General features: G+C 51.3%; 3 protein-coding genes across 15 annotated transcripts; 1 reads left to right on the top strand and 2 right to left on the bottom strand.

The window, feature by feature from the left end:
• Positions 1 to 9: 9 nt before the first annotated feature.
• On the bottom strand, positions 10 to 3,078 carry AUP1 (AUP1 lipid droplet regulating VLDL assembly factor). 5 transcript variants are annotated; one of them, XM_059942517.1, is made up of 12 exons: positions 2,887 to 3,047; positions 2,669 to 2,806; positions 2,439 to 2,589; positions 2,054 to 2,238; positions 1,722 to 1,794; positions 1,557 to 1,630; positions 1,262 to 1,328; positions 1,064 to 1,166; positions 811 to 930; positions 579 to 694; positions 273 to 391; positions 10 to 187 (listed from the first exon to the last, which is right to left on the bottom strand). In XM_059942517.1, exons 1-12 carry the CDS (start codon positions 2,934 to 2,936, stop codon positions 151 to 153), a joined length of 1,233 nt encoding a protein of 410 aa, XP_059798500.1. In that variant the 5' UTR covers positions 2,937 to 3,047; the 3' UTR covers positions 10 to 150. The 5 variants fall into 5 exon arrangements, with proteins under 5 accessions (XP_059798500.1, XP_059798496.1, XP_059798499.1 ...); XM_059942513.1 differs by having other exon boundaries at positions 2,439 to 2,806; positions 2,887 to 3,065; XM_059942516.1 differs by lacking the exon at positions 10 to 187 and having other exon boundaries at positions 368 to 453; positions 2,887 to 3,021.
• Positions 3,079 to 3,223: 145 nt separating this feature from the next.
• On the top strand, positions 3,224 to 6,469 carry HTRA2 (HtrA serine peptidase 2). Of its 2 annotated transcripts, XM_059942520.1 has the most exons (8): positions 3,224 to 3,817; positions 3,932 to 4,136; positions 4,226 to 4,420; positions 4,662 to 4,694; positions 4,926 to 5,031; positions 5,175 to 5,244; positions 5,910 to 6,005; positions 6,113 to 6,469. In XM_059942520.1, the coding sequence occupies exons 1-8, from the start codon at positions 3,312 to 3,314 to the stop codon at positions 6,276 to 6,278; spliced, it is 1,377 nt and encodes a 458-aa protein (XP_059798503.1). In that variant the 5' UTR covers positions 3,224 to 3,311; the 3' UTR covers positions 6,279 to 6,469. The 2 variants fall into 2 exon arrangements, with proteins under 2 accessions (XP_059798503.1, XP_059798504.1); XM_059942521.1 differs by lacking the exon at positions 4,662 to 4,694.
• Positions 6,427 to 24,141, bottom strand: LOXL3 (lysyl oxidase like 3). 8 transcript variants are annotated; one of them, XM_059942500.1, is made up of 16 exons: positions 24,034 to 24,141; positions 22,302 to 22,683; positions 20,397 to 20,560; positions 19,511 to 19,725; positions 12,816 to 12,872; positions 12,122 to 12,181; positions 9,688 to 9,904; positions 9,288 to 9,468; positions 9,000 to 9,154; positions 8,597 to 8,764; positions 8,297 to 8,459; positions 7,809 to 8,052; positions 7,601 to 7,716; positions 7,384 to 7,520; positions 7,164 to 7,275; positions 6,427 to 6,980 (listed from the first exon to the last, which is right to left on the bottom strand). In XM_059942500.1, exons 2-16 carry the CDS (start codon positions 22,612 to 22,614, stop codon positions 6,907 to 6,909), a joined length of 2,376 nt encoding a protein of 791 aa, XP_059798483.1. In that variant the 5' UTR covers positions 22,615 to 22,683; positions 24,034 to 24,141; the 3' UTR covers positions 6,427 to 6,906. The 8 variants fall into 8 exon arrangements, with proteins under 8 accessions (XP_059798483.1, XP_059798482.1, XP_059798481.1 ...); XM_059942499.1 differs by having other exon boundaries at positions 22,302 to 22,626; XM_059942498.1 differs by lacking the exon at positions 24,034 to 24,141 and having other exon boundaries at positions 22,302 to 23,710.
• Between the last annotated feature and the right edge of the window lie 523 nt (positions 24,142 to 24,664).

Below are 24,664 nucleotides of genomic sequence, written 5' to 3'. Positions count from 1 at the left end.
ACAGAGACCTTGAGTGAAAACCCTGAATTTAATGTGATACTGGGGGGAGCCCCATCCCTCCCTTTTTACCACCCACCCATCCGGCCTGTTGTGAGTTGGGTGAGGGCTGCCCCCAGTCTCCGTCCTGCGGCTCTGGGTGCCATCCTGTACTCAGTCAGCCTCCTGGGCCTGCCTCTCTGTGAATCTCCTGTGGGACATAAGGAGAAGACATTGTATGGGTTTTGCCATATACAATCTGCCCCTTCCTACCCGCCGTTCTCTAAGCCCCTCACCTTCTTGCGTATTCATACAGCGCCTGCTTGCGCTCCTGTAGACTCTCCTGCCGGGCCCAGGAGGACTTGGCAAATGTTAGGGCTGTGGGCTGAGGTGTCGCCGGGCCAGAGCTGGGGAACTGAGGTGATCACAATGTCAGAGGGCTTGCGAAGTCATCATCATTAAACACGCATCGAATGCCTACTTTGCAAGAGAGGCACTGTGCTAGGGTCTCAGGATCAAAAAAACAGACGTCAGGGACAGGGGATATGCAGACTGTCCCATCCCACCCCAAGTCTTGGACCTGCCCATTTCCTGGGTCTCACCTTGGGGGTGGAGGCTGTGGGAAGGGCCTGGGTCCTCTCAGTGATGTCTTCAGGCATGAAAGTTTCAGCTCCCTCAAGCAGATTAGTGATAGTCAAGTCTACACAGCCAGTCCTGGCTGGGCAGTAGGGAAGAGAGGACAGGAGAGTCTGTTTCCCTGTTCACCTTCTCCCTTCACCACCCACTTTCCCTCTCTATGCCTGTCTCCTTACATGAGTCTACCCTTTCTCATACCCAGGTCTCTCTGGATGACACCCAGTGGCACGTGGGGTAAAACCTCCTTCACTCTCTGAGCCAGAGTTGCCAACTGCACATCAGGAGAAGGGCCAGGGGAGGGAGGGAAAGAAGACTGGGCTGCAAAAAAGAAATCCGAAATAAGGTGAGTGGAGAACTAGGAGGAGGGAGAGGCTGACTAGTACAGGCATAAGGAACAAATCACAACAGGCTGAAAAAAAGCTAAAAAGCTTTGTGTCCAGAGACCACACACCTGACTGGGGGCGCAATCTGGGGTGTCTCTGTCGCTTCATGTGCTCTGCTTTGTCTGCTGGAGTGAGTTGTGTCCCTGTCTGGCCCAACTCTTTGGCCACCAGCTAGGGAGAATTGGAAGATTGGAAGTTTCTTAAGCCTTCCTCTCCTTCCCCATAAGGAAAGAACCCACCTCCACCCTGCCTGTGTCCCCTACCACCTGTTGTACACGGAGGGAGAACTCCTCACTCCCCTCCCCCAGCTGTCGATGAACAGGACGAAGCCACCTGCAAAAAACAACCCAGGACCATGTTGGGGGCACCCACTCTCCACTCTGATACCTCTTTTCTTGGAACAGTGGTGGTGAGGATAGGGGAGATAGTAAATACTTTATATTGCCTCTGTGGTAGGACCTTGATATTAAAATATCTGCAAATGGACAGGGCAGAGGCGGCTACTTCCTTGACCTTGAGACGAGTTTCTCCCAGCCACCAAAAAGCGAGGACAGTTAATACCTTACTTGATACACCGTGAAAGGGACGAAAAGTGACCACAGCAGTTCTGAGACCCAGGAGGCATCTGACACCGTCTGAGGGGAGGGCATGAGTGAGGTCTAAGCCAGGGCCAGGAGTGGGAAACTTCCACTCCAAACCCAGAGCTTCCCTGTTGAACACACTCACCACAGAAACTAGGGGTCTCTGGACTCGCAGGGTAAGAGGCTGTACCACATCCTGGATAGAAAATGGCCAGGAACTAGAAGAGGGAAGAGATAGTAGGATGGGATTCCAGCCAACCCAGTCAGCAGCTCATACCCGACTTAAAAACGGGTAACTGTCAAACTGTACAAGTAGAAATATGGGGAATAAAGGGATTCAGGGGAAAGAACTAAAAGTGGACAGAAAGTAAATGAACTAGGAAGGGAGGGGGTAGGGCTGAAAAAGGCTGTGAAAACCCAAGGGCTCCCCGGCCTGACCACCTACACAGTTGGAGACAGATACCTGTGCTCACCCACCTGAAGCGCAGGAGCCCCTCCCGGCCATTGGTGGCCTCTTCCTCGGGGAATAGCAGCAGAGGGGTGGGGGGAAGCCTCGTTGAAGCACAGAATCTCTTGAGTGACTCCACCAACTCCCCCCGCCCATCCATCTCCATGAAGCCCCGAGACCAGCACACAAAGCTGGGGGGACTATTGAGTAGAGGCTGGGAATGGGAAGGAGAGAAAGCAAGAAGAGAAGAATGTTGGGAAATGAGAAAAACTGACAAATGGGTAGAAAAGCGGGGTCAGAGGTAAGGGTCAGTATCTTGTGGTTCCCAAAGGAAACCCGGACACGGAGAGGGGAGCCTTGAGCTGGGCCCCAGGGAACCGCCCCATGGCACTCTCGGCTTCGTCCCTAACTCACGGTGCTACAGCTGGTGAGCAGGTTGACTATGTTGTGGTCGAAAGGTGTCACGTGGTTGGAAATGAGGACCCTGACGCGGTGATCTCGGAGTCCGGAGTCCTCCTGCCGGGCCACGAGCCCCAGCACTGCACACATGGTCCGCACCACGAACCTGGGAACGCAGGCAGTGGTGACCGCGCGGCCTCCGGCCAGGCCCAGCCCCGACCCTCCCCGAGCGCCCGGGTCGGAACCTGCGAAGGACGCTGTCTGGTAGCGCGCAGCTGACCAGGAAGACGTGGATCCCAAGAAAGACGCGCAGGACGAGGAGGCAAAACCCGACTGGAGCGTAGAGCAGCAGCGCGAGAAGCAGGAAGCCGTCACCCGGGAGCCTGGGGGCGAGAGGCGGGGTGATCGGGTGCCGAAGGCCAAGTGGACGCGGGAGCCGGTCTCTTCCCGCCGGGGCTCTTACCGGTGCGAATCAAAGAGCCGCTCCGGCCCCGGCGACGGGGGAGGCTCCATTGCCGCCGCTTTAGGGGTGCCGGGCCGCCGCCGCCGCCATCTTCGCACCCCGCCGCAGGGGCTCTTGGGAAGGCGGAGTCTTCGGGCATCCGCCCAGGGTGCCGGGACCCGAAATCCTGAGGCGCCCCGGAAGGGCTAGCGGTCCCAGCATGCCTCGCGGGCCCTTGGGCCACCTCATAACTCGCGTCCCACTGGGACCACAATTCCCGGCATTCGCGGGGCGGGGGCGGAGTCGGCCTCCCGGAATCCTTGGTTCCGGCGTGCACTTCTGGAGACTTCAGGTACCGGCGTGCTCCGCGTACCGCTGTCCGCCCGCTCGCGTCCAGGGCGCCTCCTCTGTGCAGGGCGGGCGACGAGGCTTCCGAGGCGGAGCTGATGGCTGCACTGAGGGCGGGGCGGGGTGCAGTCTGGAGCCTCCGGGGATGGCGGGCTTTGGGGGGGGGTCGCTGGGGAAAGGGACCCCTGTTGATCCCTGACCTCCGGGCCTTGCTGACGTCAGGAACTCCTGACTCTCGGGCCCGAGTGACTTATGGGACCCCCAGTTTCGGGGCCCGGTTGTCTGTGGGAGTCCCTGAACCACGAACATGTATGACGTCGGGGACTTCGGGTCCCCGAGCACGGCTGATCGAGGGGACCCCAGATCCCCGGATCCGGGAAGACTCAGGGACCCCTGGAACCCACCCGCGCGTGTGGCTGGCGGTGGCGCTGGGCGCTGGGGGGGCAGTGCTCTTGTTGTTGTGGGGCGGGGGTCGGGGTCCCCCGGCCGTCCTCGCCTCGGTCCCTGGCTCGCCGCCTCCCTCTCCCCGGAGCCAGTACAACTTCATCGCGGACGTGGTGGAGAAGACGGCCCCTGCCGTGGTTTATATCGAGATCTTGGGCCGGTAACGGTGGGGTAGACCCGGAGGAACCGAAGCCGCGGGTAGAGGGCGGGCGAGAAGGAGGGGTCCGAGCCTCCTCACATCCGTGCTTCCCCAACCCCGCCCCCCCCATCCCAGGCACCCTTTTTCGGGCCGCGAAGTCCCTATCTCGAATGGCTCAGGATTCGTGGTGGCTGCCGACGGGCTCATCGTTACCAACGCTCATGTGGTGGCTGATCGGCGCCGAGTCCGTGTGAGGCTGCCTAGCGGCGATACGTATGAGGCCGTGGTCACAGCTGTGGATCCCGTGGCAGATATCGCCACGCTGAGGATTCAGACCAAGGTGGGGGTCTGGGCAGGCCATGTCTGGTTGGGGCTCTGAATTTGCTTACATCTCCAGATGACAGGTCTCTTGTACCCATTCTCCCTTAGGAGCCTCTCCCCACACTGCCCCTGGGACGTTCAGCCGATGTCCGGCAAGGGGAGTTTGTTGTTGCCATGGGAAGTCCCTTTGCACTGCAGAACACGATCACATCCGGCATTGTCAGCTCTGCTCAGCGTCCAGCCAGAGATCTGGGCCTTCCCCAAACCAATGTGGAATACATCCAGACTGATGCAGCTATTGATGTGCGTCCTGATATGAGAGAAATGACAGACTAGGTTGGGGGAGGGGGTAGATGTGTGTGGTGCAAGAACCAACTGTGATGGATGGTGGATTAGCCTGTATACAGAGGTCGGGTGGCAAAAACCGTGCCCACTCCTTCATGCGCTGGTAAAGGAGAGAATCTGGAGAAAGTGCCTCCATCCTGGTTTTGCCCCCAGGCATAGAGTCCCTGGATCTCTTCCATATTTTCTCCTTGTCCTGCAGTTTGGAAATTCTGGCGGTCCCCTGGTTAACCTGGTGAGTGGGACATCCTTTCCAAGAATCCCTGCCCCAGGTCAGTGTGGGAAGGGGTGGGTTTTCCCTAATTCAATGATGTTTGGTCAAGTTTCTGAGCAGTTTCCTGTTGGCTGTCTCCTGGAATCCAGCCAGATTTCCCCGACTCCCCAACACTCCCTGCTACTCTTGCTCAGGTACCCCCATCTCCTACTATTTGTTTGGGCTAGAGAATAGTGGGCTCTGTCCCAACAGGATGGGGAGGTGATTGGGGTGAATACCATGAAGGTCACAGCTGGAATCTCCTTTGCCATCCCTGCTGATCGCCTTCGAGAGTTTCTGCATCGTGGAGAAAAGAAGAGTAAGCCTGGCTTGGGGGTAAAGGGTTTCCTTTAAGTAGTGGGGGGTGGAGGTGGGGGCTTGTTGGAGAGGGGTCTGTTGGGAGGAGCAGGAGGGGGAAGGAAGGATGTAGCTGGGTGGGGCTCACTTGTCCCTCTATCACAGATTCCTGGTTTGGAACCAGTGGGTCCCAGCGCCGCTACATTGGAGTGATGATGCTAACCCTGACTCCCAGGTATGAGCTTTAGGGGTAGGGCCGTCCGTGTAACCAGTGGTGGGCACCTGGCACTTCTGTTGAGCTTCATTCTCAATTCTGTGTTTAAGATGAGTTGCCTCATACTTGGAACAATCAGAAGAGCTGTCCTCTCTCATTATCTTGATTTTCTCACCCCACTCTATTTTGCATACCTCCCACCTGATTGATTTCATCCTGTTATTGCTTTGATTTACAACCTCCAATCCATTAGCCTGGTGTTTAGGGGCCATTTTCCATTTGTCTTCAACTCAACCTTCCAGACATGGCTTCCCTATGAGTATATTCTGTTCCGTCCAACCTGATTTCCTAATCCCATGTTTTTGTTTATGTTGTTCTCGTTTTATATAAATATCAGACCGATCCTTCTAGGTTCAGCTAAAGTTATACCACCTCCTTATAGCTTCTTAGAATTTTAGAATGACAGTGCTATTGATTTAATACTGTGTGTCATTTGGAATTAGTTACCTTTTATATGCATGTCCCACTTCCTAACTGCTAGAAGGCAGAAAGTGAATTTTGTCTCGAGAGGATCTAGTGCATGCCCTGTCCATACACTTATCAGTGTGTTGATGAGAGATCTGAGGCGAACCCAGAATGGGGAGAGTGCCGTGGTGTGGTTAACAAAGTGATCTGTGTCCTTTCAGCATCCTTGCTGAACTACAGCTTCGAGAACCAAGCTTTCCTGATGTTCAGCATGGTGTGCTCATCCATAAAGTCATCCTGGACTCCCCTGCACACCGGTGAGGGAGAGACTGCACTGGGAGGTGGGGACGGGTGAGGTGTTTATGTGCCCTTGAACTGGGCCATCTATTCCCTCCTTTATCTCTCTGTCCATTTTTTGCCATAGGGCTGGTCTACGGCCTGGTGATGTGATCTTGGCCATTGGGGAGCGGCTGGTACAAAATGCTGAAGATATTTATGAAGCCGTTCGAACCCAATCCCAGCTGGCAGTGCGGATCCGGCGGGGACCGGAAACATTGACCTTATATGTGACCCCTGAAGTCACAGAATGAATGGATCAGCAAGAGTAGGAGGCTCCTGCTCTGATTTATACCTTGCTCTCCTGGCTTGGGTTCTCATGGCACCTGGATGGAGGATTAAATGAACCAGTTGGGGGCAGGTCCCTCCAACTACCAGCACCAATCCCTGGGCCCTGAGGAATCACAAAAACACTTTTTATATAAAATAAAATTATACCTAGCAACATGTTATACTCAAAAATGAGGGGAAGGGTGGCGCACTGCTCTTTCCCCCCCCACAAAAAGGCTAGAGGTAAAGCCGTATCTCCCTGAACTGAGAGGAGATACTGGAGTTGACCATTCTGACCTCCCTACTCAAGAAAACGAGCTGCTGCTGTCTGTTTTTCTGGGCAGTCAATCAGGTGCGCCTCTTTGTGGCATGCTTGGTTTGGTGCTGGGCCTGGGAGCAAAATTCCCCATGCCTGGCCACAGATCCAGACAGCTGGCCTAAGAAGGAGGGCAGTAACTTCTGCTTGACAGTTCTACACCCACAGTGCACAGTGGATGAGTGCTGTGGGCCTGCTGAAGTCAAGGATTCCTTGGTAAGCTCCTGAGGTAATGGCAGCCTCAGACCCCTGCCATTAGGGGCCAGTTGTGGTCTGCAGAGGAGGGCGGTGGCACCTTAGATGATCTGGTTGCTGGTCTGGCCAGGGTAGCGTTCGAACCTCCTGTTGGCCTCTTCACTGAAGGCATCACCTGCAAGGTGAACAGGTGGTTTGGGCAGGAAGATAGACCTGTTGTGGGGAAGGGTGGGTAGAAGTGGAGAGCCTGAAAAATACGGAAGTGGGTGGGAAGACATAGAAACAACCTAGGGAGAAGAGAATGAAGGCCTTTCCCTCCCATCCCCCAGTCTTTCTGGCTTCTCTTCCCACCAAATACCAATGTGGCAGTTGTGCACCCAGATGCGATGTCCATCATATTTGCAGTTACATTTCATTGCATTGTTGGTGAAGTCACTTTCTGCTACTTCAAAATTGGGGTTGATGACCACCTATGAGTGGGAGAAAGCCAACTTAACCAGCTGCAGTCCTCAAATCCAAATGTGTCTTTAATAAACACTCCTCCCACTCAATAGCTGGAAATCTTAGATCCCAGGCACCTGCAGAATGTAGTTTCCTGGCTTCACATCTGTGATGTCAATCCATTGACAGTCTATGTCATGCCGGTAGAGATCCCAGCAACCCACCGTAATGCCCTGCTCTCCAAAGTTGGCACACTCATACCTCTTGGAGACATCTGAAGAGATAAGCATATGTCAGTGTGAGGCAAGGCTGTGGGGATGAGGAAACTGTAGTCTACTCTAGGCCCCAACTCACCCTCCTGACACTCGGTGTCTTCTAGACAGAAACTAGCTTTGTGGCCCTCAGCCACCTTGGTGCCGTTGGGGGTCAGGATATCATAGTGAGTGAAGATGTCCATACTGTGATAATGCCTGTAGGGACAAGGGAACCCCTGTTTCCTTCCCTGCCCACAGCAGGCTTGCCCCATCCCCAATGGCCTTGCCCTTCTACTTGACCTTCTCACCCATGACACTCATGCCACACCCAGGAGTGGCGCCCAGCCTTGGGCCTGAAGTCAGCACGTCCCAGGTTGTGGATCTGGGAGGAGAATCGGAGCAGACGCCGGTGGCCATAAGGCCAGTTGGCTGAGCGGGCCGAGCTGGCCAGGCAGTTCTCTTCAGCAGCACAGTACAACATGTGCAGGGGCCTGTCCTCAATGTACGCGGTCTCCTGCACCAGTGCTGAGTGTAGCAGCAGATCTGACGCGGCTGCACCAAGGAAGGAAGGAGAGGGTTAGAACTCACTGCTGAGGGGCAGGGACAGGCGGGAGTGAGTCCATTCTCACCCCCACCCCCCGCCCCGCATCCCCTTCCCCCCACCCCCAGAATGTTGGGTGAGACTGGTTTTCCGCAGGGAAGGCGGACCCCTCCAGATTGCAGCTCTCTCTCTCCCAGCAAAGGGGTGGCCCAGAGCCTCCCTTCCCTGGCTTGAGTCACCCGACCCTTCACTCACTCTCAGAACAAATGACTCCAGCAGTGAAATGGCTTCCTGTCCTCTTGCAGGCGACATGGGTGCCATGATGAGCACATTGGTCCAGGGACAGCTCAGTCCCTGTGCAGCGCACTCCACTCATCACCACCTCTGTTATATTCCCTGAGTCCCAGTACCAGGTCTCCTGGGGACATACAGAGGTGTTTTTGTGAGGCCGCCATCCAGCCTCCCAGGCCAAGGGACTCATTTTGACAGTCCTCTGCCCCAAACACAGCCTTTGGAGGCAATAGCCTTGGTTCCCCTCTCCTCCTTCCCACTCACCTGCAGGCCATGGTTGGCATAGCCCAGTCCGAGTTGCCTGCAGGCAACCATGGCCTCCAGTGTGCCCCAGTCATCCCCACAGATGAGGCCCCAGCGAAGGGACCCAGGTCCTCCTGTTTGCACCTCGACTCGCCCTTCATGTCGGCTGCGGCCCCCGCTGAGTCGGATCTGTAGTGACACAATGGAAGTACTGGGGAAGCTTTTGGGGGTGGAGTAGTGGGAGTCTGTAGCAGGCCTATGGCTGAATGGTGATTCAGAGGCACTTAAAGGGCTAGCAAGTGGTGGCATCAGGTGGGAGCTGCAGGATGGCAGGGACATGGGGCGGTGGGCATCAGACTGCAGATCATGACCAGAACTGGATAGGATGTGAGATACCTGAATCAAGGTGGAAAGAATGACTGACCTTGGTCTCTACCCCAGTGTAGGGCAGGTTGCATCGGACTCCAGCATCTTGGCTATGGGAACAGTCCTCAGCTGTGATGTTCCTGTGGGGGCACTTCCAGAGGGAGGGTTCCTGGCCAGAGCATCGAACTTCACTCAAATGGATGGCACCCATGCCTAAGGTCAGAGGTCAAAGATCAGGAGGTTCTAACTTCATTATCTGTCCAGGAGTCTCCTTCCTAAGGAATGTACCCCCCCCAGGAGTGTGTACCTCCTCCTTCCCTCTCCCTCCCACCTGCACCCCCCTCACCCTGCCCCATGCGGGCACCGCTCAGAGCCTCTCGAGCACTCCCGAAGCCCAGCTCCCGACACACCACGCTGGCTGCCTGCAGGTCCCATTTGCGGTCACAGACTGTGCCCCACGTGCCAGCCTTCAGGACTTCTACCCGGCCTTCTCCTGGGTGGGCTCCACCCTTTAATCGCACTCGGGCCTATAAAGGAGAGAGGGGTGCCCAGCAGTGAATGGGAACATCAGCACAGAGAGGGCTGAGTAGACCTGGGAGATGAATGAGATTCTGGTGGGAGGGAGCATGGGAGGTAGGAAGTTCCTCTCTGTCCTCAAAGGTCAAGGCTGTGCTTAATCAGGGGGTGGCCAGGCTAGGGGGTTCTCTGCCTGGGGTGGGGAAGGTCATAGTCACTGTCTCACACACCTCCCCCTGAGGCTTCGACTGTTGCTTCTTCTGGCCACTGGATGCTGCGTAGAGAGGGCTTGGCACACAGCTCACCACCGCAGGGGCCCCCCCAGGGCACCTGGTGGTGTCATTGGCACGATAGAACTCCAAGGAGCAGAGAGAGAGGTGGGCCTCCGTGCCCACGCACGCCACCCCATGCAGACCAAAGGAGTGTTGCTGCCGCTGGGCCAGCAGCCTGGGGGGACAGGAGTGGGAGCAGTAGGGTAAAACAATGCTCCTGCCTCTTTGCCCACATCCCTCCTCCCACTCCATGCCTCCACCCATGACCACTTTAGCCCTTCTTCTTTCCCTCTTCTCCACAAAAACACAGAGACAAAGAGACAAAGGTAATGGCGAGTTTCTAGGCTGAAAGAGCCTAGATACCCGGACGGGGCCTGGTCCTTGGGGACCTTCTGCAGCAGAAGAACCCTATGGGAAGGAAGGCTCGTCTTGACTTGCCTGACAGAAACCTTGTTCTGTACGGTTTCAGGGTGCTGGCCCTAATGGAGGCTGAGGCTGACGCTACTGTGCAAAGAGAATAGGAAGCCAGGACTGCCCAGCTGGAAGAGATGGGCAGGAGCGAGTAGCTGACACAAACAGGAAGCCTGAATAGCCAGAGTGAGCAGATCCTTCTATTACGTTGTGACTGAAATAACTAAGTGAGTCAGGATGCAAAGGAGTGAGTAAGTCTTGGGTCTACATGGCTTCTTAGAGGCCAGAGGGGTTTCCAGGCCAGAGGATGATGGGCAGTTATGGAAGAACAGACCAGATGGTGAACACAGGAAAGACTGGCGCTGGTATATACAGGAACGAAGATGTACAAATGTAAGACAGACAAAGAGGGGCCATGTGACCAGAGAAGGAGAGTGAATATGAACAACAGAAGGGTGGAGATATCCCCAGACCTGAGCTGAACTGTATGAGTCTTTAATGAGGTAGTCCATGCTTCTGCAGTTTAAATGTAACAGAAAGAATGTTCCATAGCCACTCAAGTGGGAAAATGGGACTAAATTAGAGATGTTAAGACTTGGAAACACAGCAGAGAGATGCTAGAGAGAATGAGGAGACTTGCTTATTGACACCAACGGAATGAGATACTGCAGTGAGCCGCGTGATGAGAGAAGTACTTTCTTCCCAGAACAGCTGGTTTGAACCCAGGGAGGAAAGGAACCAGATGAGGCCTGGTGTTGGTGGAGTGGGCCTGTGAGGCTGGTTTGGCAGTGAATTATTGCAGTAATGTGCTCCATTACTTGATGTCAGAGGAAGGAAGGAATATGACGATTTGAAGCCATTGGCTGGGAAGACACAGAGAGATGGACAAGTTATAAACAAATCAGACAAAGGAAGCCTGGAGACTTTACAGAATACCTTTGCGAGCTCAAGATAGGTTGATTCAAAGAGACCAGGTATTCTCCCAAAGTCCTGTCTGGCTGAAAATAAAAGTCAAAGAGGCCATCAGAGGAAAAAGACATCTCTCTTCTAAACTCTCTCCTCCTTTTTTCCCCATAACTAACAAAATAAAAACAACAGTGTGCATTTTAATGTGGGGGTCAGGGAAGGCCAGAGTATGGCCATGTTGGGCAAGATGACCCTAAGCTGGAAGGGCACTACGAGAACACCCCCAAATTCCAAGCCCTTTTGAAGGCACCAGAGGGAGGAGCTGAGGAATGAGGGGTACCAGGGGCCACTGAGTGATCTCGGAATGCTGTGAAGAGAGGAGGAGACAATAGAAAGGGATGAATTCTCTATACCTCAACTACTGCTGAAGAAGCTATCAGAGAGACTTTTCATGCACAAACTGCCTTCAGAAACCAAGTGAGACACAATCATTGGGATTGGAAGCTTTCCATTCCCTGGGGTTCTGAAGGAACCCAGGAGGAAAATGATGGAACTGGGAGCCTAATTGTGTAAACTGGGCCAGAGATCAGGACTTTCATGTGACTCCATCCCTGATAAAGTTTCCAGAGGGGATCCTCAGTCTCACTTCCAAGCTGGTAGCACTTATTTTTAACAATTAAATAAAGGTAGGAATGGGAACACTGATCCCTTAGGCAAACTTAACTTCTTGGGGGAGAGGCAAGCATGGCCTCTGAAGGACAAGAGTGCCAGAGTATCTACTAAAATCTGCTGGGGGAAGATAAATAAGCATGTGGAACAAGGGTAGTCAGTGGATGAACTTCTACTGAGATTTTCAAAAATCCTGTGACAAGCATAATTCCTCAGAGAACCACATAAGGGCCAGTCTTACGTTACATTTCGTTGACTCATCTGGAAGGTGGCTTGTAACAGTTGCTGCTGCTCTTCCACCTCTTGGTGGAGGCTTCTCTTGGACCCCTTCCTGACCACAGCCCGACGCCCCTGACTCGTCACTCGGCACTCCCTCTCCTCTCCACTTAGCCTGAACTTTATTTACCTCTTGATTGGCCCCCTGCCCACTCGGGGTTTGGGTTTGGCTTTAAGCTTGGTGATTGGTCTGAAAAAAGGAGAAAGAAGTTAGTGGAGGTAGTGGTCAGGTACGTTGCCAGGGAAAAGTAAAGGATTATTATTATTATTTTCTGTTTCTAGGAAGGACCCTTCATGCAGAGCATGGGGAGGGGCAAAGCAAAGGCAGTCAGATTTTCCACATATACTGCTGCATACCACTTAACTATTTTTGGAATACATGCTGCTCTCTGGATTCAGCAACAGTTATGAGAAATCTAGTTATGTCAATCCAGGTGGTGAGGGGAGAGGAGATAAGAGGAATGGTAAAGGGAGAAGAGAGAATGGGAATGCAGATGAATTAAGGGAGGTTAGGAGTTGGGGCAGGGGAGGAAGCATGCAAGTGGCTGAGGCTGGAGTCCAAGCTATTTGGGGGAAGTATAAAGATGCAGAGGCTTTTCCTCAGCCATTCCTGCATTATTTCCTCCTTGTGCTTCCTAAGGTCAAAGCTTACCCATCCCCATGCCTGCCTCCCCTCCCCTCCCCCCTGGAATGGCCATTTTCCAGTCATATCCCTGATTCATCAGCTTGGGTTCTGGGATGGACATGGATAGGCGGCCTTCCATCCATCCACCTCCTGGGGTCACAGGGATTAGCAGGAGGTCCCGGGGCTCTTGCCCCATTACCTTCCAAGGGGCTTGGAGCGTCGGGCCGAGGCTTTGGCCGCTCGCTTCCTCAACTTTCTGTGAGGATAAGACAACAGCAGAGTCAGGATCAGTCTAGAACTAAGTGGGAAAAGCTAGTGCAACTGGGACCAGGGGCAAGATTTCTTTTCCAACAGTTAGAGGGTTCCTGGTGGCAGGATCTTATAACATCAGATACCTCCAAAGTTCAACCCTTCACAGCTGTTTGGCCTCATAGGCACATAACCAGACAGGTGAGCAGCAGTGAAGGACATGGACTCGGGGCTGATAAAGACCCTATACCAGGACCCACAGAAATTAGGTTAAGGCAGATAGGGAATAAGGACTCTTGGGTTGATATTAGGGCTGATCTAAACCTGGGGGGAGGGCTAGGGGAACGGGTGTAAGTAGAAGGGTGTTAGGATTGTTAAGATTGCCAGACTGACTAGGCAAGGAGAGAGAACTGGCCTGGTCACACCTAGAGAGGCTGACTATGTATTTTTTTCTTGGATGCTCTCTGCCTTCTGGCATGTCCAGGCCTGAGGCCAGTGAACCAGGACCAAGGACCAAGGCTGCATAGTAAGGGACATTAACTTGGTCTGACTGGGGAGCATGAGGCCAGGCTGCTTAGGATGACAGAATCCTTCCTACTTTAGTTAAATCCCATTTGCTTTAGTCATTCACAAACTGAGCTCATTTCCCAAACTTACTTCCAGGGATTAAGTTCTAAAACCTTATTTCTTCTTAATTGGCCTAAATATTTGAACTATTTTATTCTTCAAGAAGTTGCCTTAAGTCTAATGCATGGAAACTAGGTCTGTTTCTCCTCTCATTCTCCCTTTGATTTCAAAGACTTTCACTTTGCCCCCTTTGTCCTGTCCAACTATGTATAATGAATGCAGGTCTTGTCTGTCCTTACAAAATTCATGGAATTCCCTGTTATCCTCTTAGTTATCATCTCTTTGAACATGTTCCTGCTCTGCTGTTTCTCTTGAGGAGTCATCTTTGGATGTGGTATACTATGTGCAGATGTGCTAGGATTTTAATAAATAGATTTTAACAGGGCTGAATCTGCTTGGTACCTCCTGCCCTGGCTTCTTACTGAGGATGTACTTAGTTGGTCTTTTTGCCAAAACATTCGATATGTCCAACATTCCTAGCAAAGAGTCTACAATAACTCTTGGGTCCCTTTCCTGAGATGCTACTAAGAGTTTAGAACCTTTCATCATATATGTATAGTGTGAAACTTTTTCTCCAGATGTGTTTTTCTCAAACATGTCTGAAATGAAATATACTTGGCACTTTTCTTTCACCAGTAACCCAGAGAGATCATTCTGATCTCCAGCGTTGTATTCAGGAAAATATAGTATTACCTAGAAATTTAGAAGTACTTCTTCTCTAAGTTATTTAAGGACTATATAAAGTCTTTATATTATATATTATATGGTATATATAATAATATACATTATAAGGCAAATACAGGTTACATTAAGGACCTGGTACTTGTTTAGGACCAGTACTGATATTTGTCTTGATTGATATTTCTTCACAAATGTGCTTGTTTTCCCTACCATTTGTTCCTTCAACCATCAAACATAAAAAGCTACCTGCATCTGTATATCCTTTTCTCATTCCAACTGTCTCTCTTCTCTAAGGCCACTGCCCCCAAACGTTTCTGAATTCCTTCCCCTATGTTCCTTTCTCTCCTTCTCAATTGAGAAGTTGCACATAACCTCTCCTTCTCAATTGAATCCTTTTAAACATGTTCAGCTCTCTCTCTCTCTCACGTACGCACACACACACACACCACACCCCACATCTTTCTCCCTCTTCATAGAAAAACTTTTCAGTGGTTGTCAACACTCACCATCTTTCCTCCCACTCACTCCTTAACACCCCCCCTTTCTGGTTTTCCCCACCCATCACTCTGCGATAATAAATCCAGAAGATTTTTTTTCTTCTTTTTTAGTCTTCATCCCATTGACTCTTGGTAGCATCTGACACTGCTGTTCTCTCTTTCTCTCCTTGGCTGTCACAACACTACTGGCCTTGTTTGAGTCCTAATTCTGGTTGCTTTTTCTTGGTCTTCTTCGCAGGCTCCTCCTCTATATAGTCATTTAAATTTTTAGAGCTCTAAGGCATTCTTCTCTTCTCACTCCACATCCTCTCTTTATATGTTCTCGTTCACACCTAACCTTGTATATTCCATTGCCTTCTTGGTGTTCCTACTTAGATATCTCAAAGTTATCTAAAATTTAATGTGGGTCTAAAAAATAAACATAATTCTTCCAGCAAAGTCTATGCCGGAAACCTAGGAGTCAACCTTGACTCTTCTCTCTTCTTTGGCTCCCAAAGTCAATCCACCACCAAGTCCTGTCAATGTTCTGTCCTAAACAACTCTAATCCATTTGCTCTTGCTCTTCTCTAAACCATTCTCAGAAGTGCAGTCAAAGTAATCTCTCGGAGCCACAAACCTGATCATGTCCTCTCACAGCCCTCCTCATTAAAAAACTTTAATGAGTTCCCATTACTTTTATCATAAAGATCCAAATCCTTAACATAGCCTATAAGGTCTTCTATGATTTGGTGCCTAACTAACTCTCTCATCACCTCTGTATTCTGAGCACCTTGCACAGTGCTTGGCAAATAGTAGGAGTTCAGTAAATATCTATCAAACTGAAATGAACTAGAAGAGTGACTTCTTAAACAGCACTTAAGCTCTTAGAACCTCAACTTCTTTGCCTGAAAAAGGGCAGTAAATGGTTCAATTATCTGTTCATTGTTTTTCTCTTCTAAAATTCTACAACTTTCACATGTTCTAGGGTAGAACTACCAAACCAAGTTTAAAAATGATAAATATCTCACATTCTGATTTTCTTATTCTCTAAATCTTACTGACTTCCTCTAAAAGCTAGCAGATGCATCTTCTTTCTCTAAGGAAGGTAGAGTTGTTCATAACTATCTTGCCTAGCCTTTATAATTGTATTACCTACGAGGATTCTCCCTCTGTCTGACTTGACCTGTGAAGGAGTATCTATACCATATCCTCATCACAGAATCTCCCAGGACCCCTGTAATCTCTTTCCCCACTAAGAATGAACACTGTACTAAGTATATTTCCTTCTCCAGCCTTCATATCCCAGACCCAGTAAGAGATCCCAATATGTACACAAATATTCCTGATTTCCGAAACTTACTTGAGGCTGTATATACGTGGGGACAATTCCTGGGCCTCAAAATTCCCTGGGATGGCCCACGTCTAAAGTTAGTTCATATTAACTTGAAGCCCAGAGATGCCTGATGGATACCATCCTTCTCTTGAGCAGCTTCAGTATCATTTTAGTTATTTCTTCTCTTATTTTCTATATGCTATCAGTCATCCTACATCTATTCATTCCCCTCTCTCCTCGTTGTCATCCTCCTAATCAGCTTCAGTTTTATAACTCCTGACTAATCTTACTGCATCTAGAACTTCCTCTTCCAGTTCACTGCTATCAAACTTTTAAAAACATTGGCCTTATTTTATCACTGTCCCATACAAGTACTTGTATTTTTTAATTTTCCATAAGATAAAGGTAAAACTCTCCAATCTGGCATTAAAAGTGTTCCATTTTCTAGCCTTATTTTATCCATTCAGATCTTTCTTCCACTATTTCTCAGTATAAATCTTCTACTCTTGTCAACTGTCTTTCAAAATATCCTATTCATTTTCATCTTTGTCAGGGTCAGCAATAACTTCCATGTTGCTAAATCCAGTATTCATTTCTCAGTCCTCATATTTTTAGACCCATCAGCGGCACTGACACACTTGATCACTCTTCCTTGAAGCACTTTACTTGGCTTCTAGGCCTCCACACTCACCTGCTTTTCTTCCTACCTCACCTCCCTGTTTGCATTTTTTTGTTTGTTTTTTTGGCCACGCCGCACCATGCCATGCAGCACGCTGGATCTTAGTTTCCTGACCAGGGATCGAACCCATACCCCCTGCATTGGGGGCATGGAGTCTTAACCACTGGACTGCCAGGGTAGTCCCCTGTTTGCGTATTGCCTTATCTTTGCCTTATCTTCCTGATGCTTGATTCTGCCACATCCCTTACAGTCTATTCTTAACAAAGCAGCCCAAATAATACATAAAAAGTGGAAGTCAGATGTCACACCTCTGCCCAAAACCTTATCTCACACAGAGTAAAAACCAAAGACTCTCAAATGGCCCTACATGATCTGGCTCCCCATTCTTTCCCTATCTCCTCCTGCATCACATGTCCTATCATTTTCTCCCTTGTTCACTCAGTTCCAGCCCCAATGGTCTCCTGGAGCATGACAAGAATCCCCCATCCCCCACATCGTGATACACACCACCACACTCCCCAGGATCTTCTCATTTATGATGCCTCTTCCTGGAGATGCTCATCTAGATTTTTGCATAGCTTGTGCCTTCGCCTCCTTTAAATATTTTCTCAAATGATGCCTCCTCTGACCTATTTAAAACTGAAATCCCAGTCCCACTTCCTAACCCTTTCCCTGCTTTATTTTTATGTATTATGCCCTTTGCCATCCTTACATTTTGTAATTTTACTTTTTATCTGGTTCTTCCCTAGTCCATGAGATCAGGGATTTTTGTCTGTTTTGTTCATTATTGAATCCCTAGTATCTACAACAGTCCCTGGCACACAGTAGGCGCTCAGTAAATAAATGTTGAATGAATAACTCTCTATACTTTTGTTCATGCTACCTTCTTCACCTGAAATGCCTGCTATTTAAATCATACTAATCTTTCAGAACCTGGTGTTTGGATTAGGAAAGGTAAAGAACAAGCACAGGGAAAGAAATATAGCCCCAAGGTAGATAATAACAAAGGAGCACAGCACATAGATGTTTTAAACAGTATGAGTCTCTATGCCAGATAAAGTATATTCCTTGGGGCTGAAAGATGTGTCTCAGAGCCAAGGTAAAGAAAATTTGAGCAAGTATGGAAAAGACTGGAGGTTGGATAATGTACTGATTTTTGAAAAGCAGGAAGAGGATTCCTCAATCTACAGATAATTAATATTCTAGAATAAGTTATTAAATAGAAAGTTTGTGAGCATTGAGGAAAAAATATGGTGATCCTTAGAAATCTAAAAGGATTTCAGTAAAAATTAGCTCAGTCAAACCACCATGATTTCCTTTCTTGGTAAGATTACTAAATTGGAAGGCTGCAGAATGGCTGTGAACATAGTATAGCTGGATTTTAGCAAAGACTAATAAAATCTCCCATGATTTCATTATAGATAAGATGGTATAATGTTGGCTACATCATTGTAGTGTTCAGTTTGTTCCCAATTGGCTGAAAAAACATTTTACAACTAATGATTAAAGATTTGATGTAAATCTGGAGGATTCATAAGAGTTAGACTTTGGTTTTAAAGATTTCAACAATTTTAACAGTCACTTTGATGAAGTCAGGAAGCGTAGCTATCATATCTATTGAACAGAGGAGGCAGGGAGAGATGACAAGTCGAAAATAATGTCAAGATTCAAGATAATCTCATGGGATCATCATGGCTTTTTAATGATTTTTAAATGATGTATAAACTAATAGGGTAAACTCAACAGATTTAGGCTGCTCTATCAGTATCAAGGATGAGGGAAGACCCAATTTAGGTGATTACAGGGTCAATATGAGCAGTGGGATGCTGCCTCAACAGAAAGGCATGCAAAATCTAAATATGCTTTAATTAAAAGTGAGCATTTCTGCTGTACCCTGCCCTGATCAGACCACATCTGAAGTAGTGTGCCCAGTGGAAGGTCACCCAGATGTTAAGAGGTCTTCCTGCAAAACTGATCTAAGGAAGAGATGAAGAAAACAATCACTTAAATTACAGAGAGATTTCTAAATTTCTCAAAATGCCAAATTAGATGCTCCAGGGAAGCGAGACGCTGTAAGCACAGAGCCGGTCACCAGTGTGATCCGTTTCCCAGAGGCCGGCGCGTACACCAGGGCTCCAGAGCAGGTGAAGAGGGCCGGGCTTCTGGGCCGAAGCATATTCTGGAAAACTTGCCTAGGAGTCCTGAGGGCTCGCGCGCTCACAGACGCCTCGTGGGCCGCCTGGACCCAGGGAGGGGCCCAGCCCCTCCCGGCGCCCTCCGGCCTTCAGGGATTGGCGCTCTGGCGGGGACCCGCCGCCCCGGTGATGCTCCGGGCCTGTCACTGTCAGACTCCCGGCGTCCGGCCCCGCCCCGGTTCCGCCTCTGCAGGGCATGGCCGCGCCCCCCCCCCCCCCCCAACTCGGACCCGCGGGTTCCTGGGCCGCGCCAGCGCCACCGCCGGCACCGTAACCGCAACCGCCCGCGGGCCTGCGGGCCGCTGGTCATGGCCTCGCGAGACCCGGCGCTCGCCCCGGGTCGCGGAGACGCCGCCTGCCGACCGATGGCGTCACGGGCAGCGACGCCACAGCCGTCGCTCACCCCGCGCCGGCTCGGGCCGCTAGCTAGAGAGCTCGAGCCTCGCCGGTCCCGTGGCAGACTCGCCTCGGGGACCGCTTCATGGTCCCGCAAGATTTCTCAACTCTCCAGTTTAGCAGAGGCCTCCACATTTCCCCACTCTTCCGGAGCCCAGGTTCCCCCAGTGCCCCAGCCCCCTCGGAGGTCTCTCAACACCATTCCTTAACAAGCACCCCCAACTCCAGTCTGCTGCACCAGCGCCCTCGTCCCTTCACCTGTAGAAGGCCACGTTGACCCTCTTTTCGCTAGGGAAGCCCAGCATCCCGCAGACCACGTGGCTGTTGTGGGCGCTCCATCCTTTGTCACACACTTGCGACCAGCCGTCGGGAACCCTGACTTCGACCAGTCCCTCAGTCACGGGCAGGGGCCGCCTGCCCCGCCCAACGGCTGGTCGAAGTCGTACCTCCTCCACTTGCAGGTGATGCTCTACCTGGGGATGGGACCACAAGTAGAGGAAGGAATCCCAGTGACACCTTTCATATGACCGGCCACCCTCAAGGAACCCTGATTGAGTGTGCTTGCTGTAAACCCAATGGCGAGACGGGGCTGAGAGGCAGGCCTGCTCTCCATGAGGTACTGACTGGGGTGTGTGGGTGTGTTGACTCTCCTGCAGCCATGAGAGTGCAAGGACATGCTATGCTCTGAGAAATGACTAAGGGTCCAGAAGAAGCTGGGGAAGGAGCATCTAACTCTGCCTGGAGCCTGAGGGAGCACTTCACAGAGGAAGTGGCATTGAAGGAGGAGGAGAAAGTAAGAAGGGAGATGTCCCAGGAGAGGAGGAACATCTGAGGTGAGGGAGAGCACAGTGCCCTGAGGACCAGGGATGAAGTTGGAGAGGCTCATGCCAGGCTTAGTAACTTGAATGCTAATGCTAAAACAAACCTGGACTATATAGTGTCTCGGAGCCCTATCATTTTGTGCCCCCCCAAGTCCCCCACCAACCCAAATTATCCCCTTGGGCATATGGGATCCTCTACCTTCTAGTATCTCCACATATAACCACCCCACAGCCCTCTCTGTCTCGCCACCCTGGGTGGTGTGTGTGTGTGTGTGTGTGTGTGTGTGTGTGTGTGTGTGTGTGTGTGTTTATGAACTACAGACCTCAATGACATTGGAATCCGAGAAGCCAGGGAGGCGCTCGTCCTTGCAGATGACCCCGGCATCCTCATCGTGGGTACAGTCACTGTTCCCCCAGCCCCGGGAGGCACATTCAGTCACACTCCGCTCAGTCCCACTGCAGCTCAGGTTGTCCAGCCAGATGCGGCCTGTGGAGGAGCGGGAGATAAGGGGACAGAGGGGCTTGGAGAGGTAGTATGGGGATGTTGGTGAGAATGAGCATGGAAGCCTCATATCTGGTAAGGTAATGAGTGGGGAAGGGACAGGGGACCCTGGAAAGGAATAGGAAAGGGAGCATAGGATTGATGGAGGGTTGATAGTGATCTGGGGATACCCAGGAATTTGGTAGGGTGAATTAAAAAAAACAAGAGTCAACACTGAAGTTCTGATCAGTCCTTACCCATTCAGTGATAGCTACAATTAATCAAGTACCTATTGTCTGTGAGGCAATCTGCCAAGGTATGTACATATGTGAGCATCCTTAGAACAGAGCTGCCAGAAGGTATTACCACCATTTTGTATAAAGAAATTGGAGTTCAGAGAAGTTAAGTAACTTGACTAAGACCACAGCCAATACATGGGGGCTTAGGGATTTGAGCCATTTGTGAGATTTGGAAATGTAAAATCCTTTCACCTCAGCCTTACATTTTCCCACGTGCCCCCCATCTGCGTTGCCACGTTGCCCCGCGTTCTTCTCTCTTCCTGGACCAAACTGAAATGAATATCACCGACTTTCTCTCAGAATTGGGTGGCCCCTCAAAAGTTGGTCCCAGCTAATGTGCAGGGACCCCTCATGCATATCCTGACAGGACTTACCCAGCTTCTGCTGGGATACCTACCTCCTGCCCCACCAGGTTGTTGGAACCATCACAAAGTCCTTGAGACTCTTTTATGACTCACCCCCCTCCAGGTCTGATTCAGTCCTTTGATGCCTTCCAGAAAAATCCCTCAGCCAAATGACTGTCCTCACATTTGAAGATAACCATCATGCAATTGTTATCCAAAGCTTTTTCCTTTCATACCAAATATCCCTGGTTTCTTCAGCTATTCCTTGAAACTTGGCTTCCAGTCTTTCACATCTGGCCAGCTCTCCTCTGAATGTACTTCCATTTTTAGGATCTTAGTTCCCTGACCAGGGATTGAACCTGCACCCTTGGCACTGAAAGCACGGAGTCCTAATCCTGGACCGCCAGGGAATTCCCGGTACTTCCATTTTCTACTGTCTCTCTGGCAATGTGGCATCTAAAGTGGCACTTCATTCCAGAAGTGATCTAGCCAGTGGAAACTGGGGGGTTAGCTGCAGACTGCACCAGTTTCTGTCTATCAATCTCACTGTGAGCTCATACAGTGTAAGCGCCCCCAGGTCTCAAAATTGTTCCTAATCCCCTACTACCCACATTCATACTTGTCCTAGAGTTTATACTTGTCTTTGGTAAGTTCCAGCTTGTTGGTTTCAGCTCTGGTCTATAATCTGATTTTGTTGGCTGCAGTATCTGTGATTCCTTCTGGCTTTGGGACATCCAGACATCATTTACCTGCTTTCAGCTTCTCATGAAACCACTTGTACTTTAATCATACAGGGCTCACCTGTGTCAGGGCTGTCTTTGCACGTGGCTTTGTGGAATCATACTTTTGCAGCAGAAAGGAACTTAAGAGTTTACCTAGTCATTTTGCACATGGGGCATCTGAGGCTCAGAGAAGGCACTGACCAGCCTAAGTTCACACAGCTCTGAGAAGTGACTGCTGGTTGGTTTGTCCCCCATGGGTGTACTTGACACTGGCTTTTCTTGGTGTTCTGTGTCCCTATGGCTGTGCCATCCTGGTGTTCCCTCTCCCTACATTTAGGTTGCACTTTGGCAATACCTAGGCTGTGCCTGGAGCATTGCTCACCTTTTCCAGGGCCGTATTTGGCACTGTGGGTCCAGCCTGTGGCCTCTGTGAAGCCCAGCTCTCGGCATAGGACATGGGCAGCCTGCAGTGTGAAGTCGTCATCGCAGATGGTGCCCCATTCGCCAGCCCGCTGGATCTCCACGCGGCCCTCAAAGGGCTTCCTGGGGAAGCCGGCCAGCCGGAACCGTAGCCCCTGGCTCCCAGCCCTCTTCTCAGGGGCCGTGGATGGGGATGGAGATCCCAGGCACGAGCTGCACAGGAGGCACAGCAGCAGCCCCCACAGGCTCCGCTGCCAGACACTGACAGGTCGCATGGCAAGGAAGGCCTGGGTGCCCCAGAGAGAGAGTATGCGAGAGAAGCTGAAATTGAGCCAGGCCCCGGTCTGAGAGAGAGGTCATGAGAGGAACAGAGACACTGGTTAAGACCAGAGACAGAGAGACAGTGCGAGAGAAAGAGAGGGACCCACGGACTAAGAGAGACAGTGAGAAAGAAACACATACTAAATAAGAGCAGAAACACAGTCAAAGAGGCACACAGGCTGAGAGACCCAGATTGGGGGGCGGGGGAGGGAGAGAGAGAGGCTCTCCCTCCCTTTTGTGAAGAATAAAACTCTCACTATTAGTTGTTATGTCTCACAATGTCCTTTCCTTAGTTCTGCTATCATCACCTCCATACCCCGACTCTCGGGTCAAGGAGACCCAGTGATCAAAAGACAGAGATTAGAGACCAATATCAGAGAATGGTCCAGATAAAGAGGAAGAGACTGAGCAAGAGACACGGAGAGGGAGACCCAGACAGACAGAATGTGAGAGGAACGGAAACTGTGGGAATAAAAGGGGACCAAACAGAGACAGTAGAGGAAGAGACAATGTTGAAGATGGATAGAGAGGGATCAGGAGAGAGCCTGGCACACAGAATTGGGGGGCAACTGAGAAAGGCAGGCAATAGGTAAGGAGGAGGGGAACTGACAAGAGCCAAGGAGCAGAGGCAGGAGGGACCCAGATGATCCTATTCAGCCAGTCAGACAGAGGACAGATAGCTACTGATTGTGGAGAGAGGCAGGCAAGGAGGGGCTTAGGAGACCCTCGGATCTCAGGTCCCCTGAATGGGAGCCAAGCCGAGAGTCCTCTCTGGGCAGATTCCAGGCAGAGAAGGCAGAGAACCAGAATGCACTGGAGAACTCTGCACATCCTACATGCCCTGCAGGGTCAAGGGGCCCAGGAGGGCCAGGCCTCAAGGTGGTGGGGGATGGGGTGGGGTTTTCCAAGCCTCCTGCCAACACCGCCATCTCTGTCACGGGCAAGCGGAGGCGAGAGCACCAATCGGCTTCTCCGCCAAGGCCTTCCCTCTGTCTGGGGCGGAGAACAGCCCCTCTACAGCGAGCTCCCCCCCTCACCCCCCCTACATGCTTCCCCCAACTCAAACAACCCAACAGGGCAGCTTTGTTTGGGGACATTTTGGCTTGGGGACCCAGGGAGAGGGCCTAACAGAGGAGCCCCCAGCCTTAGGGCCCTCCCGGCTGCCCTATTTGGAACACCCTGCAGCCCCCACCCCCCAATATCTGCTTCATTTCTCCACTCTTCTTGTGTCTCACTCTTCTTTGACAATAATAAAACCCTCAGTAGCTTGACTTCCCTTTGACTTTATCCCACATCACCCCTTTTCCCAGGTCCCTCCGCCATCCTTCATCCACAACTCTCCTTCCTCCCACGGGCAGCGTGACTCCCCCTACCTGTGGCTGAGCGGGGGCCGTAGCGGCTGGGAGAAGAGTCCTGGTCCTGGAGTTCAGTCCTAGGACTTACAAAAAAAGTGCTTGTCCAGGGGAGACTGCCCCCCCTCTCTCCCCCACCCCTTTCGTTCCTCCCACGTCCCCTTGAGCCCTCCCACATTCCGCCTTCTCCCACCATCCCTCCCAGGCCAGTTCCCTCCTCTTCTCCTCCCCTCCTCTTTGGAGCAGGCCGCAGTCACCGCTCCACCTCTCTCCCGCCCCCCTCTCCGCCTCCCAGCCTGCTTAATAAAACTTTCTTTTCCCGCGGGTTGGGTGCAGGGTAGCTGCGGCCAGAGAGCTGGACACAGAAGAGGCCACGGGGCCGCAGACCGTCCCGGGTTGCGTCCCGTGCAGTGACTCGGCTCCGAGCTCCGGAAAGTCTTCAGTCCCTAGCCCTTCCCCCACGTCCCCTGCTCCGCGGATCTTAAACAGCCCAACTCCGGCCGAGCAGGGGGCGGGGCGGGTCTGGGGAACTGAAGCCGCGAGGGCACGTATGTTCCCCCCCAGTGCCCCAGGGTGCCCGTCAGCATTTCCGAGATGATGTCACGGCCTTCACTCTGATGTCACGTTGAGCATCTGACGTCGTACGCAGCCC

Source organism: Balaenoptera ricei, chromosome 13, assembly GCF_028023285.1.
Source record: "Balaenoptera ricei isolate mBalRic1 chromosome 13, mBalRic1.hap2, whole genome shotgun sequence".
Taxonomy (NCBI): domain Eukaryota; kingdom Metazoa; phylum Chordata; class Mammalia; order Artiodactyla; family Balaenopteridae; genus Balaenoptera; species Balaenoptera ricei.
This window is presented reverse-complemented; position numbering and strand designations above follow the sequence as displayed.